The sequence below is a fragment of the Lissotriton vulgaris genome, chromosome 1_1, assembly GCF_964263255.1.
Source record: "Lissotriton vulgaris chromosome 1_1, aLisVul1.2, whole genome shotgun sequence".
Lineage (NCBI taxonomy): Eukaryota > Metazoa > Chordata > Amphibia > Caudata > Salamandridae > Lissotriton > Lissotriton vulgaris.
In genome coordinates this window covers 1,492,219,677-1,492,235,405 of record NC_141685.1, presented here as the reverse complement: position 1 = coordinate 1,492,235,405, position 15,729 = coordinate 1,492,219,677, and the positions used below count along the sequence as shown (strand labels likewise).

Below are 15,729 nucleotides of genomic sequence, written 5' to 3'. Positions count from 1 at the left end.
TGCGGGGACAGAAAGATCTCTTAGCAGCTGCTAAAAGAACGAGAAAAAATGGTGCAGGATTGAATAAAGGCGTTACCTGTGTAGAGACGTGAAGGGAATCAAACGTGTTTAAATAGTTATTGCAGGGACAGAATGATTTCTTAGCAGCTACTAAAAGAAAGAGAAAAAAACACTCTAAAACAAGAACAGACGCTCAACAGCACACCTCCGGACAGCGAGGCACACGCACCGCAGCCGGACACCGATGGGGCTGCTGAGCATCCAAAAGAAAATAGTGCTCACCGAGTATACAATGCCAAACGTGTAACACCTCAAGTAAAACATCCAGTCCTGGTGGACGGGGCTAAAATGGGCAGGACTAACGAGGGACTAAGAAGCCTCCTTTTCAAACGTGAGCCAGCGTTCAGCATGGAGGATGATGCCAGCAAATTAAAAAGATTGGCGGGAGTCCGCTTCTGAAACCGTATTGATTTCAAGAAGCTCCCGCATGTGCGCTGCTAATGCCAGGCGAGACCTAAAAACTTGGGGGAGATGGTGGGACTATCATGGCTTGCCTTCCGTCTGATTTGCTGGGCCCACAACCCTTTCCCTTCTCTGCCATCTCTCCTGTGGTTACACCCTATTTTGTGCTGTAAAACCAAAACAAATTTTTGTCTGAAAAAAATAAAAACTAATGTATTGCCCATGGAACTTGATGCCTCACAGTAATATATTTCAATACTTAACCAAACCTATTTGTTTAAACTGCACATTAATGACTTGTATACTATATCATTTGTTTTTGGTTTGTACGCTGTTTCTCGGCTAAGAAAACTACCAGGGAGCCTGCTGCCTTTATTTGAAAGTAGAGGGGATCAGCAGACAACAAGGGGGATTTTTTTTACTCTTTGGTAAGTTCATTCCCTGTGGAAACAACAGACAATTTAGAGTAAAGGCTACAGATTCCAAGCACACCTCCATTCACCAACTGGAGTGAGGAAGTTATAAGGAAAGTGTGTGCATATCTACAGATGAACAGAGCAACAGCTATTTGGGAAGAAGACTTTAATGCAATGTATGTCCTGTCCTTGTTGAAGATAGGAGCAGGATGCCATACTGTAGGCCCCATCATTCAGGCAAAAATCCATCAACTCATGAGAAGGCTCCTGCTACCTTTCGGGACTCAAGGTTTTCCAGTCTTTCTCAGATCTACTTTTCAAATTAATCTCAAGCCCTCTTCCACTGAGAAGAGCTGCCAAGGTTGAGCTGAACCTGAGACTGGGCAAAATACACATCTGATGCCCCACTTCCAGCCCCAACAGCCACTGGACAGGTTTAGCAAGAATTCCACAGTTTGCCCCAGATGTAGTTGGAAGAATGATAGACAATTTTGCAATATTGTACGAATGGCTCAGGCAAGTAAGCATAAGCAACAGCATATCAATAAAGCATTAGTTGTACAGTTCTGTTCAGTACATTGTTCTTTGAAGAGGAGGTCATCATTGCTTATGTTTGAACAATAGTTTTTATAGTTCAGTCTGAATAAAGGCATAACTCAGAAAAAAGTCTTGACGTTAAAATGTTGTGAGCAGTAATCAGCAAAAGCATGTGTTAACTAAAGGTTTTGTGAAGCATAACCTTTTAATATCTAGGAGTTTATTTATTCAAGATCAAATTAGTGCTCGCATTTGCAACAGAAATAAAGAAACAGACAAGTTCCATTCAAGAATTAAATGGAAAGGATACTTACATTTATATTCCCTTCAAAGGCTGCTTCTCTTTTTTCTCTCCGCGCGTGCAAGCTGATAATAGCTGCAAATGACTGTATTTGATCAAATCCGGTTCCTGTTATGGTAATCTCTCTCCCACCACTACAGAAAAGGAAGAATATTTATAATTTAACACACTACTTGCCAGTTCTATCTGAGTTCAATCTAATGCCTGTACTTAACTGTCTGGCTTTAGTCACTGTTCCACTTTAAGAAATCTCTCCTCCAAGAACCAGTAGAAAAGATCTATTCCAAATCACGGTTTAGTACATTACAAGTGTAATTATCATCAGAACTTTAGATTATGGTTACCAAAGATTTGCCCTGAATGAGGTCTTCCACAATTTTACAATACCATGAAAACTTCATAGAGTTGGTTATGGAGCCTTTAGACACCTAGTAGTCAATTCTGTAAGCAAGCGAAAGCATGCAAATACTTTAAAAACATTTGAATTCCTACTTTCCAATACAAATAAAAACAACTTTGTAGCAGCCACTCACACCTGCCTTCCTTGTGTTCCAAGCCATGGGGGTGTCTGTATTAGTAAACTGGTGTGTGCTCCTGCATTCTAAAATTCTAGAAAGGGTTATATATTCTCTAACTTGATGGCTCCTTTCAAGCATGGACCTCCGTCTCTAGATTTCGGAAATGTACAGGATTGGTAGGGTTCCTATAATGCTGCCTCACCCCGGGCCAAATTGTTGCCACTATTCCCAATTGAAAGAGAGGAAACTGGCTATGTTAAGGTAAAATGTTGATATTGACCTGGCATTCCAGGTAAGAAAACATACTGCGATCCAGAGAAGCCACAACACCCTTGTTTTTCCTGGGGTTTTAGTTTTCAGACATGTCCAGGCTTGTTTGGATACCTGGGTGCATGGTGACACAAAGCCCAAATAAACTGATCATCCCTCATTTTAATGTTATGTGTACAGCATGCAACTCACTCGGGAGAGTATCCTAGCACCCGTTAAAAATTAAGAGGAAATTGGGATTTACTTTGTTGGGAGTGAGAGAATGACCATCTAGGGCACGGGGGCAGGTTGATGCCTGTTGGGCCCAACCATTAGCCCTTTTCTCACAAAAATAGTGCCTGGTTTCTAGTGGTGATGCAGCCCCATGGGGGAAGGCAGAATTAAGGTACAAAATGTGCCTACCTTGATCGGAGGACAAGGGGGCTGAAAGTGGGAGAAAAGAAAGGCTATTAATCAATCAATAAGGTTTATTTGTAAAGCGCGCTACTCACCTGTTAGGGTCTCAAAGCGCTGGGAGGGGAGGGATCCGCTACTGCTCGAATAGCCTGGTCTTGAGTTGTTTCCTGAAGGAGAGATGGTCCTGGGTCAGTCGTAGGTGGATGGGGAGGGATTTCTATGTCTTGGCCGCCAGGTAGGAGAAGGATCTTCCTCCGGCGGTGGCTCAGCGAATACGTGGGACGGTGGCGAGGGCGAGGCTGGTCGAGCGGAGCTGGCGGGTGGGTGTGTAGAATGTGAGGCGGTTGTTGAGGTACTTGGGGCCCAAGTCGTGGAGAGCCTTGTGTGCGTGGGTGAGGAGTCTGAACGTGATTCTCTTGTTGACGGGGAGCCAGTGCAGGTCTCTCAGGTGGGCAGAGATGTGGTTGTGGCGGGGGATGTCCAGGATGAGTCGTGCGGAGGCGTTCTGTATGCGCTGGAGCCTTTTCTGTAGTTTGGCTGTGGTTCCAGCGTAGAGGGTGTTCCCGTAGTCCAGTCGGCTGGTGACGAGGGCCTGGGTGACCGTCTTCCTGGTTTCTGTGGGGATCCATCGGAAGATCTTTCGGAGCATGCGCATGGTGTTGAAGCAGGATGACAAGACTTATTATGCTCCTTGGTGAGCTTTGGACGGGGAGAATCTGCTTTGCAAAAATGTCTGATGTTGTGCGTGGATCTTTACTTGGGGATTGCCCTTCAAAGTTTGGATCCACTAGTAAGAGTTACCAGTGGAAAGATATTGCCTCTTTCCAACACTACATCCCCACTGTTAACAGGGCTTGGGGCCCGAGCACTGCAGAGTGAAGAAAAGAGAGAAAGGCTTCTTTTACTTTCACGGACGTCAGAGTGCCATGTGAGCATATAAGAATTAAAAAACAAAGTCTTGGGTGCAGAGGAAGCTCTTTCTCATGAGCATGAGGTGGGTATCTGGAAAGCTTTTACATAGAAAAGGGGACCCCCTCTAATTATACTTTAAGGTCAGGGAAAGAGAGGAACGCAACAATACCATAGAAAAAGATTCCCTCACGACCTAAATTATTTTGTACTTGACAATTCTCATGTTTTCATCAAAAAGCCTTTAACACAAGGTGACAACATTACATTTTATCATGTTTTTAAATTTTATTTTTTTTAAGAGATTGTATTTTTCACAGTATTTCTTAATTTCATAACAGTTATTTTATCAAAAGGACATATAAATCATCAGTAAGGAAAAAGATACAGATACAATACAGAGAAAAAAAATCAAATACACTCTCACAAGTCTCTCATGCATACACTCTCATACACTATACATGCATTCTTTATTCTGTGGCTGAGGAGTCACAAGTTGTTATGTGATCTATTACGCAAGGTCTGATAATATATAGCACCCTGGCAATATTCTTAAGTGCAGGTGGAAGTCTAAAACGTCTGACCTATGGTCACAGTTTTTGGATGGTCTCCAAATTCAACTTTCCTGTTATTCATGCGACACATTAGTACAGACCATGGCAGATCACGAACGTTAATGCTCTACCTAGTGCCCTTCACATAGTTTACCAATAATTTATCTGATCACATGGTCCTGTCTGGATTCATTCTCCAAAATGGTCTTCCTAATGCACTCTTAGCTACTTCTGTTAAAGCACAATGCCAACTGGATGATTATGTTGGTGGTAGACTTTAGCTCAGGACTAGTCTTTCGAACAGACAGACTGATTAATAATACCAGCTCAGTCACCACATTCAACATTAGGCCTAGGTGGTTATTCTATGCAAGGCAATAATAAAGGTGAAAGATTCTTAAATTATTTACTCAGCTGTTCAAACATTTAATTCAATATATAACTACAATTTAGGCCACAAAAAGCTTTTATTACCTGACAAAACTCTTGTCCGGCAGGAAACTTTCAATAGTAGGGTTCCCTCTATAGGAAAAAATCTCAAATTCTTTGACTGTTTTACTTCCATACAGTAGTTTCAGCTGGACATCCTCTGGCTTGTGGTATAGTCCCGTGACGCAAATGATGTCATCGTCAAACACCGTACTGTAAAATGACAAAGAAAACAATTTCCTCATAGCTTTTATGCAAATATACATTCTACTTACAAAAATGCACACTGTACTTATTCTGAAGAACCTACCTATTTCAGGACAAACTGCTGATAAAACAGACTTTAGGTATGGCAATCATCTTCAATATAGAGTTGTTCAATAAGGCTCCTCAAACTTTCACCGACTAGACGCACCTACCAGAATCCGAAGTGGGATGGCCTTATGATTCAAATATTCACCTCCTTGTAGCCATTGTTTGGTGAGCTTCCAAAAAAACCTCTGACTTGTGGGTGGAGTGCTGAAAGTTGTAGTTGACATTCACGGCTCACTGGGAGAGTCTTTTGAAACACAACATCCAATTGCTGAGCTGCAAGGTTCCACCTACTACCTACCAACTGCCAATTATGCTACCGAAATGCTGACAATCAGATTGAGGTATCCGGACATCTTCTCCCACCAGGTGCTCAGTCTGGCTGTGCCGTCCTCCTAATCTTTCACATTGCTTTGAGTGGAGGAAGGCTGCTGGTGGCACGCACCAGCTTAGAGGTGGTAGTTCCAGTCTGCCTCTACAGGGATCAGTGAACCTCAATGGATTCCATGAGTTCTGGGGCTAGAGAGACTGCTTGTAACCCTGGTATTTTATGAATACCCTGAAAATTGATTACCTTCCCTGTGGTGCACAAGCAGTCCTTGATGAAAGGTGAATTCCGGGATTCCCCTACTTGTGCAATGGAAAACAGCAAACAAACTGTTGTAACCATGAATGCCCAAGTAACACTTTCCACTATCTACCTTGTGGTGCACATGCACCTAATTGCAATTTCTATCTTACAAAGGAATGAGGACCATACTATGGTAGATCCCTCTACCGAGAAACTACATCAAGTTAGACTTCCAGTTTAATGGGAGTATCTAGAACTTGGGTCTCCAACACAAATCTGCTCACCTAACCAGGAAGAATGGAGTCTTGTCCATCAGGGGCCTGTAAAATTGTCTGCTATCCATCTCTGGATTTCACCTAAACCTTCCAAGTGTTCCATTGTCTTGAAAAACCCCTGATTAGATTCCAGCTTGGTATCGTCCAAGTACAAACACATCTAAAAGCAGATCAAGAATCAATCAAGCAGTATTTGTACAGCGTGACTAATCACTCAGAGGGTATCCAGGTGCTGTGCTGCAGGTATCAGTCAAAGAGCCAGGTCTTGAGTCCCTTCCTGAAGGGAGTCAGTGAGTTTGTAGTGCGGAGGTGGAGGGTGTGTGGGTTCCAGGCATTAGCAGCGAGGTAGGAGGGGCTGCAACGGATGCGTGATGTCTTGGAGGTGTGCTGAGTAGTGTATTTTCTGTAGGCTGGTCCTTGGTTGTGGGGGGGCTATATAGACATGGATCAGGAGCATGAAAGGGCATCCCTTCTGGACGGGGAGCTAGAGCTTGTCTTTTAGGTGGTGGTTGATGTGTGTCCTCTTGAGCAAGCTGAGTATCAGTCTGGCTGCTGCGTTCTGGATTGAGTATTCCCATGAGTTTGGTGATGGTGCCGGTATAGAGTGCCTTGCCATAGTCAAGGCAGCTGTTGATGAGGGCCTGCGTCAGTTTTCCTTGTGCTGATGGGGAGCCAACTGAAGATTTTGCAGAGCATGAGGAAGCGGGTTGAGGCGACCGTTTTGACCTGACGTTTCAGGGATGAGCCCTGGGTACTCTGCAGATGGTGTGCGTGGGTTGCGAGGTGAAGGGAGGGAGGCAAATTCTCTGGGTGTCCCCCGTGAGGAAGGAGGCTGTCAATCTGAGTGCATCAGATCGTGAAAGGCTAATGTAAAGATTAAATAAGATAGAAGATAGCTGACCTAGTCAGAACTCCCCAAGTTGCTGGACCTTGAGAGAGTAAAATCAAGGAGAGAGACCAACTCAGTCTGATCTTAAAATTAAAAAAATTGAAACGTTGCTGGTTCACCCTCAGCCCTCATGGTACTGAGCTGATCTAAAATCACCAATAAGATTGATTCTGTGCTGTACTTAGCATGAATACTGGCCTTGAAGCAGCTCAGGAGCTCTAAGGAATCAAGATAGCTGGCAAGCGTTGGAAGGCATTTTACCCACTTTTTGCTAAGGCAGGCAGTACAGAGATCACATTAAGTTCTTCAAATCTTCTGGTATGCGTTCAAGTTCTTAAGCAAGGAGTGTATTTACCCATTTCTTACATACATATGTAACAACTGAACAAAGCAAAAGTGGCATAAAGGCTCCTTGGTACCTAATTTGAGCTGCAGCAACCAATTCCCACTGCCAGAAGAGTATGAAATAATATAATAAGGTTTGTGAAATCTGCTCCAATTGCTTTTGCAACAATTTATACTGACGGTTTATTTTGTATCATGGTTCAGGGGAGAATGTGTTGGTGGTGGGAGGAGACAAGGTGGAGACTATATTTTAAAAAAGTGGAACCGTATCAAGAAGTAGCAGGGGATGAGAGGCTCCCAGCACATTTTTGGTTGCAGGTCGCAAGTAAAACGCATGCCGCCTGCAAGACGTTCACACTCTCTGCAGTAATTGTCGGGTAGGCGTCATTGCTGTGAACAGAGGTAAGCTCATAACTCTCACTATGGCATGACAATTTAGAATGTTCACACAATGTTGACAATCATGGTCCCAGCACAATCCTTGCAGTGGGTAAGCAAGCCCTAGAGTACTTGTCACTCGCTCCGGCATCAGCATGGCCTGCAGCCCATCGAAGTAGTAAGCCAGGTTAGTAGTAATAATAATAGGACAAACTTACATTTGTTTGACAGGCATTCTTAAGCTTACCCAGTGCAGCAGCATAAGCAAGCCATAGTCCAGAACCACCCCAACTCTGCACAGAGACAACATGCAGGCCAGGAAGTACCATGTGAAATGGTTCGAATCAGTGTGACACAGGTGTGAGAAGGTGGCCTGATATGCAGTGGTCACTATTCTAGTGAACACTATGTATCAGTCCAGCAACCCTTATTGATGATTGGTTGTAAGTCAACCTTATAGACCAGCTATCCTAGTAGCGTGGATACGAGCAGTCTAAGGCTAAAGACTCGAGAGGGCGTGTTAAGCCAGCTGTTATACCACATATACCCCTTGAACACCAAGTGAAAGGACACCACACAAGTGTTATGAAAATAAACAGTTATTTATTAAGAATCACAACAGCCCTGTACTCTTTATGAGGACAGGGTACTAAGCACAAACCAAAACTCTTACAAAAATACTTAAGTTAGCACAGTATATACAAATGCCCGAGGGGCACGGAAAACCATATACTTGAAAAGTGGAATGCGAAATTACTAGCAGGTAAGTACAGTACTAATAGGCTTTGGAATCGCTAGGACTTGACTATAGAATCGTTAGATTACTTCTAGGAGACCCAGGGGACTCGGGTGCAGTGTGTGCACTCTCACGCGAGATGCGGGACAAAGTCTATGGTAGCTAGAATTTGCAAAGTTAGTGTTCTCGGGCGAACCCGACCTGGTAGGGAGAAAACGAAAGTAGATTCTGACCCTTGGATAGTGAGGCTATGCTGGGGCACCGAAATGCCGAAGTTACCTAGCCCAGGGGCTGCAGCTGCATAGGACTCAAAAGACGTCGGGAATCCTCGTTGACGGACCAGGAGCCTGGAAGAAAGAAGTTGCTGGCAGGCGACCAGTGAAGAAAGTTCGGTGGATCCAAGCCTGGATCGATGGAAGATGACACCTGAAAGCAGAGGGGACCAAGTTCGAGACTACTAGCCAGTAGTCAGTGGGCACCAGGAGGGCACCGGATGGTAGCCACCTCGACAAGGCGTGTGGGTGACGCTGGGCTCGGAGATCTCACGGACCAGGAGGCGTTGTCGGCGACCAGGAAGGAGGATCGAGCTGTCCCACGAAGATAGAAGCTGTCGGCGTCGCTGGACCCAGGATTGGGCAACAAAGCCTTGGCAAATTCAAGCCCACGCGGTGGACATAAAATGGCGTCTGGAGTGGACCAGGAGGGTCCGGGGTGCCTCTCTTCAAGAAGGAAGCAAGGGCCAGTCTGGAGCAACCAGACCAGCAGCAGTGATGTCGTCGGGCGTCGTTCAGAAGGCCACAAGCCAGCCGGCTAGTAGCCAAACAACGCGGTGCACAGCAAACAGCAGAAGGGCCCCACGCAGATCGTGGAGATGCAGGGGGGCTGATCTTGGGTGCTGGAGCTGCGCAGGGTCGGGGCTTCTCGGACCCCAAAGCACTCACCCGTGGAGGACACGGTGGGCTTGCAGTAAAGATGTCGGGCAGTCTTGGCGATCGTCGGTCCCTCGAGGTCTCGTCGCACTCACGGTTCTTAGCTTGGCTGTAGAGGTGAGTAGAGGTCAGAGGTGCCAGGGAAGCCGGGTCTCGTCGAGCTGGGTCGTCGGATTCGTGATGAAGGACTTGCAGCAGACCGCAGTGTTCTTTAGGATGGTGCCTGCGGATGCAGGGTGACTACTCCTTAGCCACAAGGGAGAATCTTGAGGAAGAAATCTTGAAGTCCTTTCGCAGAAAGTCGTGTCTTGATTCCAAAGATGATCTAATTTGAACAGGGGGCCCGCTCCCATCTTTATACTAAAAAAGGGGTCTGACCCGGTGACTAGGTCCTGCCTATGGGTGGGACTAGGAGGGGGGTGGTTACACCCCTCTGCCATGCCGGACTTCCCCAGGCCAGGGGCTGGTGTGCCCCTGGAACTGGTTCAGACCGGCCTATGCGTAGTGAGCACCGGGGTGCCACTCAGCAGTCACCTTCCTGTAAAGCCCTGCCTACCCAGGATACACAAAACCATGTCTGGGACGGTGCTAGCACCGCCCCTGACAGGAAACCCTTTGTCCAGGCTCCCCTCGATGGAAGGACTCCCAGCTGCAGGGGGTCAGACTCGTGTCTGTGGTGGCAGCGTCCATTTTGTGGAGCTGAGGCTTCAGTTAACTTTAACCGGGGTTCACAGTTACGGACATGTCGTGTCCCTCTAGAAGGGTGGAATGCTAACCCCGTCGCCAGAATTGGCGAGGGGTTAGTATTCCAATTCGTATGACACCTTACTCGACATGTTTTGATAAAGCAATACCAAAGTTAGCATTTAACCGCGAGGATTATAATGCACTTAAGAGTATATGGTATGCGATATCATGGAACAGCTATTAGGACTTGGTTCCGCAAGCTGCAGACAGGCTCAGCTCATGCCAGAGCACCATCTCACACGATTCCAAGCACTCTGCCTTCAGGATTGTCAAGGCCTGCCATAGGAGTGACTGATAGGAATCTGTGTGTCCATTTTAGGGTTAGGTATAGGTATACTACACCTACAGCAAAGCGTGATTACACGACTTTGCCCCAGCTGTCATGCAGCCAGTTGTGTCAAATTTAAGAGGCCAGCCAGGGGTGGCATAATACATGCTGCAGCCCCTGGCAGCCCTGGGTACACCTATGCCCTGAGTTACAGGGTCTGATAAGGTGGCCCAGTACCAATTGGTAAATGCACCTAGGGTACATGTCGTAATTTAGAAAGAGAACAGCCAGGCTGTGGGTCTGATTGGCAGGCCCACAGCCAGAGAAAGTCGTAAACCAGTGAAACAAAAGCAAAAAATCTGGGTGATCATAGGATTGCAGACCCTACTCTCCTACAACAGGAAGCAGGCACACATGTAATATAAGATAGCCCAAAACCTTTCAAAGTCACTAATAGAAAACCTGGAGTGCATGTGGTGTCGTTTTAGTGCTTCAGGGCCCTCCTAGTTTGAGATCAAACTGGTAATACCTGCCAAAAACAGGTACCAGCGAATGTGAGCATACGCAGGCACAAACTCCTCAGTGGCACAGAGTTTGAAAGTTAGCTGGCTCAACAGTGTGATGCTCTCACCTATTTGCTGCTATAGGAATTCAGCAGTGTGAGCTTCCTCCAATAATGCCTTCTCAGTCTGTTAGGATGACATAATGCCAGGCTCCACAGGCAGTATGTCCTCAGTGTCAGAGAACTACAGCCATACCTTTTCAATACGAAATGACATTGCAAGGGTGACTTTTTCCATGAATGCTCAGCTGACAGTGTAGGATCAAAGATAGTGTCTCCTTATCGCAGCAATGCATTCACATTACGAGAAGACGCAGTAAACTATCATTTTGCACAGCGGTTTTTCTTTTGTGCAGATTTTCTACAAGGACCTTTGATTTTTAGGTATGAGTTTTGACAGCAAATCTGTCAAACAGACCTCTTGCTTAAAATGGACAATGGTATTTGGTTTCACCCCCTTTCACCTATTAGCTTTCTTCAACCAGCCTCTTTCAGCCATTGGCTTAAGAATTTGGAAAGCAGGTCGCAATTCAGTCCTGTGGAGTATTTCTCCCTCTAATGCCATTGGCTGTTAGAACATCTCCTATTTCCAGTAACTGCATGAAGAACTACTTTACAACTATAGCCCTCTCTCTTCTCTGCTGGCTCCCTCCCATGTTTCTTTCTCTAATGTACTAACACGCTATGTGTTGGCAAATTCAACGGACATATTTGGTTTTGCCAATGCTCATCTAATTTATATCAAAGTGGAGGGAAGAGGATTAGGCGTCCATTCATTTCCCCTGGACAGATACGCAATAATCAAAAATAGAATGGACACTGGTATCTACAAAACCGTTGGTTTGTATTCGAAAACCCTCATAGACATCCTGGTTTAATTCTTGCGGTGTATCTTTTTTCCGCCCCCTCAGGAGTCATGGCATATTCATAGGGTAGTCGATTAATGTGCTGGATGCCTGCCTCACCCGAGGCTACCTCCGGTACAGGTAGAAGTGTCCAGTAATAATGGAAAAAAATAGTGTCTCACCTAGGAGTTTATTTATTGGAAAAAGAGGGTGTAGGCACTATTAATAAAAGAAATTGCGATATGGTGGTAATCGTGTTACTGGATAACCGCATGACTTGAAAAATGTGTCAACATGTTTCAGCTCTCTCAGCCCAGCCAGGTCTACGGAGCCTTCGTCAGGACAAAAACACATACAAAAAAGAAGGATAATATCTCACACAACTTGTGTAGTATTGGGTGATAAGTATGGTCAACTTATACTTAGATTTCCTGTGCTGTATTAAGCTCAATAATAGCTTCAACAGGGGTCGGAGAGTCGCTTGTGGTCTTTGCCACGAGGTTCGGCGCTGTGTCCCCTGTGCTGGCTCTGCACCTGGCTATGATGCTTGATTCTGGTCCAGGGAAGACAAGGCTTGGCAATTCGGGCTAGACTGTTCCCATGTGGCACAGGGTCAAGACGGATTTGCATATGGCCATGTCTGAACTGGGGTGGCTTGGTGAGCAAAATAACGATGGATTAAACCCAGATGTGTGACTGGGGGTGAATGTTTTACCATTGTGCAACATTCCGTCCATCATCTTGTGTGTTTTGCTGCTCTCCAGTGAGTGGCAGAGAGCTTGAAATTAAGGCACAAAGCTAGGGAAGCAAAAGGACACAAAGTAACTTCCATTCGAAAGAGGGCAACAAAACAGATTCAAACAGTCAAAAAAGGGAAATAATAGGGCGTATGCTATGAAAAGCAGGATGAGACCCAAGTTTTTTGCAAAACTTTATGACATTAGACCGAGAATTGTCCTCACATTGCTAGATCCTGTATATTACCTAAAGGATTCACAGAATTACTCACCCATTAAATTAGAGTTCAAAGAGCAAGCGAACTGCTTTGCGACTAATCACATTCTGAAGACTCCCATACTTAGAGACAAATAGAAATCAATGCCAAAAACTAATACCGTCTAATTTCAATCCGGGGCTGGCAGTCATTTCCAATTATTCACTGGTCCTATAGTAGGTGAAGTATACTGTCTCGGGAGAGAGCATGACTTTGCGTCCTCTGTTACAGGCGATGGCAATTGTCAGACAGTTTCTCACTAACTTGTAGCCCGTCCCCGTCAACAGAACTAGTATGGGGAGGTTAGATGGCCTGAAAAAATTGTGCAGAGAGGACTAAAGAAAAAAAAGTGGTGTCTGACTAAGGATCACATGGAGTCGGGCCATACTAACAAATATTGGCAAAGACAATTGGCCTGGCCATGGCAAGCGTGCAATTAAAAAATATATATATTAAATATTTACAGTATAGAAAAAAATAAACCTATAAAACATAAAGGGGTGTTTAGCAGTCCAGGTACACCAGACCTGCCACTGAAGTGCACTCCTTTTGAGGCGGCTGTGCAAAAAAGCAAATGGATGAGGAGGGCTGTCCTTCTGCCCCCTTGGATGCAGTAGTGGGCAGAAGTAAAGCATGATGATACCTAAACAAACAATGAAAAAATTGAAAATCTGTGAGATTTAAAAAAAGAGGCTACTAGGCCCAAGAACTTGTTGCTTCTTTCCCTCATTCATTTAAAATGTGGTTGTTGGATGAAATTCGCTTACGGCAAGTAATTTAGGCCAGAAGAACTATGGTCCTTTTAATCTGTAAATTAAGTACGACACACAGCATGTGAGCTTGACTAAGGTATATCGGAGTTTATTTGGCCATACGGCTGACAACTGTAAACAGGGAACAAACACTAAATTCCCGCAGCTACCAGCCACTTGGTAACGCCAACCTAGAGTACCTGCACTGTCAAACAATTCATCTGGAATCCAGTCTTTAAGCAGCAGTGAAGACTAGCACTGGCAAAGCCAACAAGTCTTTCATTTGGAACCTACTAGCTTTGGCAATTCCTTTTTGCCATGCTGAACGTACTGCCCTTTCTCACTTTCACACGATAGTGAGGCCTCCGTTTTAACACAATATGGATTGATATCTTTGACAAAAATGTTAGTACACCATAGGATTTCCTCACACCCAGTAGGGTATATTCCACCAACAGGAATCGGTCCCTTACACAGAAAGGTTCCCACATTCCATCCGATCTCTGAAATAGAAATATCCCAGAGAGGGATGTAACGTATTCCCAGACAGTCACACATGTGATTTCTATATTTTCACGAATATGAGCCTTGACAGACCAGTCAATTTATTCCATGTATGACATGCTATTCTTGTATGTATAATAATGTTAAACCATTCTAGTTGCTTTTGTTGATCACTGCATGTTCACATAGGTGTGCCTGGACACGTTAATGCGTATTATTGACCTTCTGCATCAACCATTATACAAGAATCTTAGTACAATTTAATGTATTCATTTGTCTGTATAGCTGTATATACTTCCAATGCCTCTAACATGGTCGGCCCGAATTGCTTTAATATGTGGTTATATGTATAACAAAGTCAAACAATTCCTGTTTATTTGGTTGATGTGATTTATGCATGTTTACAAATGTGTGCTTTGACACATTAATTCGCATAATTGGCCTTATACATCAACCATTATACGAGAATGTTAGTATAATTTAATTTATTCATTTGTCTGTATAGTTGTATATACTTCCAATGCCTCTGACGTCGGCCAGAATTGTTTTAACATGTGCTCGTTTTCACTAGCGATGCACAGATGCAGCCATTAATGGGCAGCCAAATATTTCTGACAGTTGTCAGTTGCACGCGTTGTAACCAGGGCCGGTTCTAGGATTTGTGAGGCCCTGGGATTGAAGGGAATGTGCGAGGGCCCTCTAATGTAGAGAAGTGGCCCCTTGCAAGGAGACCATTCACAGACACTGTGGGAGGCCTATTGTCCAGGATTTTGTCGCCCCCCACAGTTTTAACTTTGAGCCCACAAGCATTTGTCACACCTTCAGTCCGGTAGGTGTGAGAATTGCTTGTGGGCTAAAAGTTAAAACTATGGGGGCGCCAAAATGATGGACAATGGGCCTCCCACGGTGTCTGTGAATAGGTCTCTTTTCAATTGAAGGGAGTGTCTCCCTCCCTTATGTATCCAGATGCCATCCCTGAGAGGCCAAGGGAGGGGGCCCCTCCATTTCAAAGAAAGGTGACACCTTTCTTAGAAATGGATCGCCAGGGAACCGACAGGACACATCACCAGTGTGTGGCCCCATGTTGGTGGGCTGAGTGAGAGGCCCTGGTCAGCTGTCCACGCTGCCCATGCCTAGCGTCGACCCTGGTTGTAACAATAAGTTTTGCACAACATATGTACTTTAAGACATCAAAACCATACTATGGCACTGTGTACCTCCAACCCATAATCTGGAAGTCTTTTTTCTATTTTAATCCTGGTCCCATGCCAGTTTGAGCTGCTGCACGCTAGCGTGCACGTCCATTCTAACGCGCAGCGCTCTATTTAATCATGAGCGTCTCCGCGGTTCTCGGCATACATCAACGAATCCTGCCGTCGGACCAGATTTCACCAGGAATGTGCACGTGAGCACATTTGCTCAATTTAGCTGCATTCCTTTGTTTTTCGCACTCCTAGACTTAGATTGGGGTGGTCTTTTTTCTCTCCGTGTAGAGCTAAAATGATGCCCTGAAATCTTACAAGAGACGCCGTGCATGGCATTAATTGCTACGCCCCAACGTGATTCCTCCAAATACAAACGAACATCCAGGTACACTTTGTCCATAGTTCAGTTTGGTTTTCTAACTCTGATCTCCTCTATGTACCGCACGCTTAGGATTTATTTAATCTTTTTACAGATTGATGCTCCACAACTGTTCTTTACAGTTCAGATGCTCCAAAAACTGTCCTGATTACCATTCAACTAATTTAATTAGTTACAGACACTCTGAATGTTTGGATCTATCTCCTGTTTGACCCACCAACCAGTCTCTGCCTTATTGAATCAAGG

General features: G+C 44.9%; 1 protein-coding gene across 3 annotated transcripts in view; it reads right to left on the bottom strand.

The window, feature by feature from the left end:
* Positions 1-15,729, bottom strand: part of PLXNB2 (plexin B2) — a 629,238-nt gene that overhangs the window by 111,142 nt on the left and 502,367 nt on the right. For all 3 annotated transcript variants that reach the window (XM_086967392.1, XM_086967395.1, XM_086967394.1), the window contains 2 exons: positions 4,838-5,005; positions 1,730-1,850 (listed from right to left, as the gene is read on the bottom strand). In XM_086967392.1, coding sequence (XP_086823518.1) covers positions 1,730-1,850; positions 4,838-5,005 — 289 coding nt within the window. The remainder of the gene's footprint in view (positions 1-1,729; positions 1,851-4,837; positions 5,006-15,729) is intronic.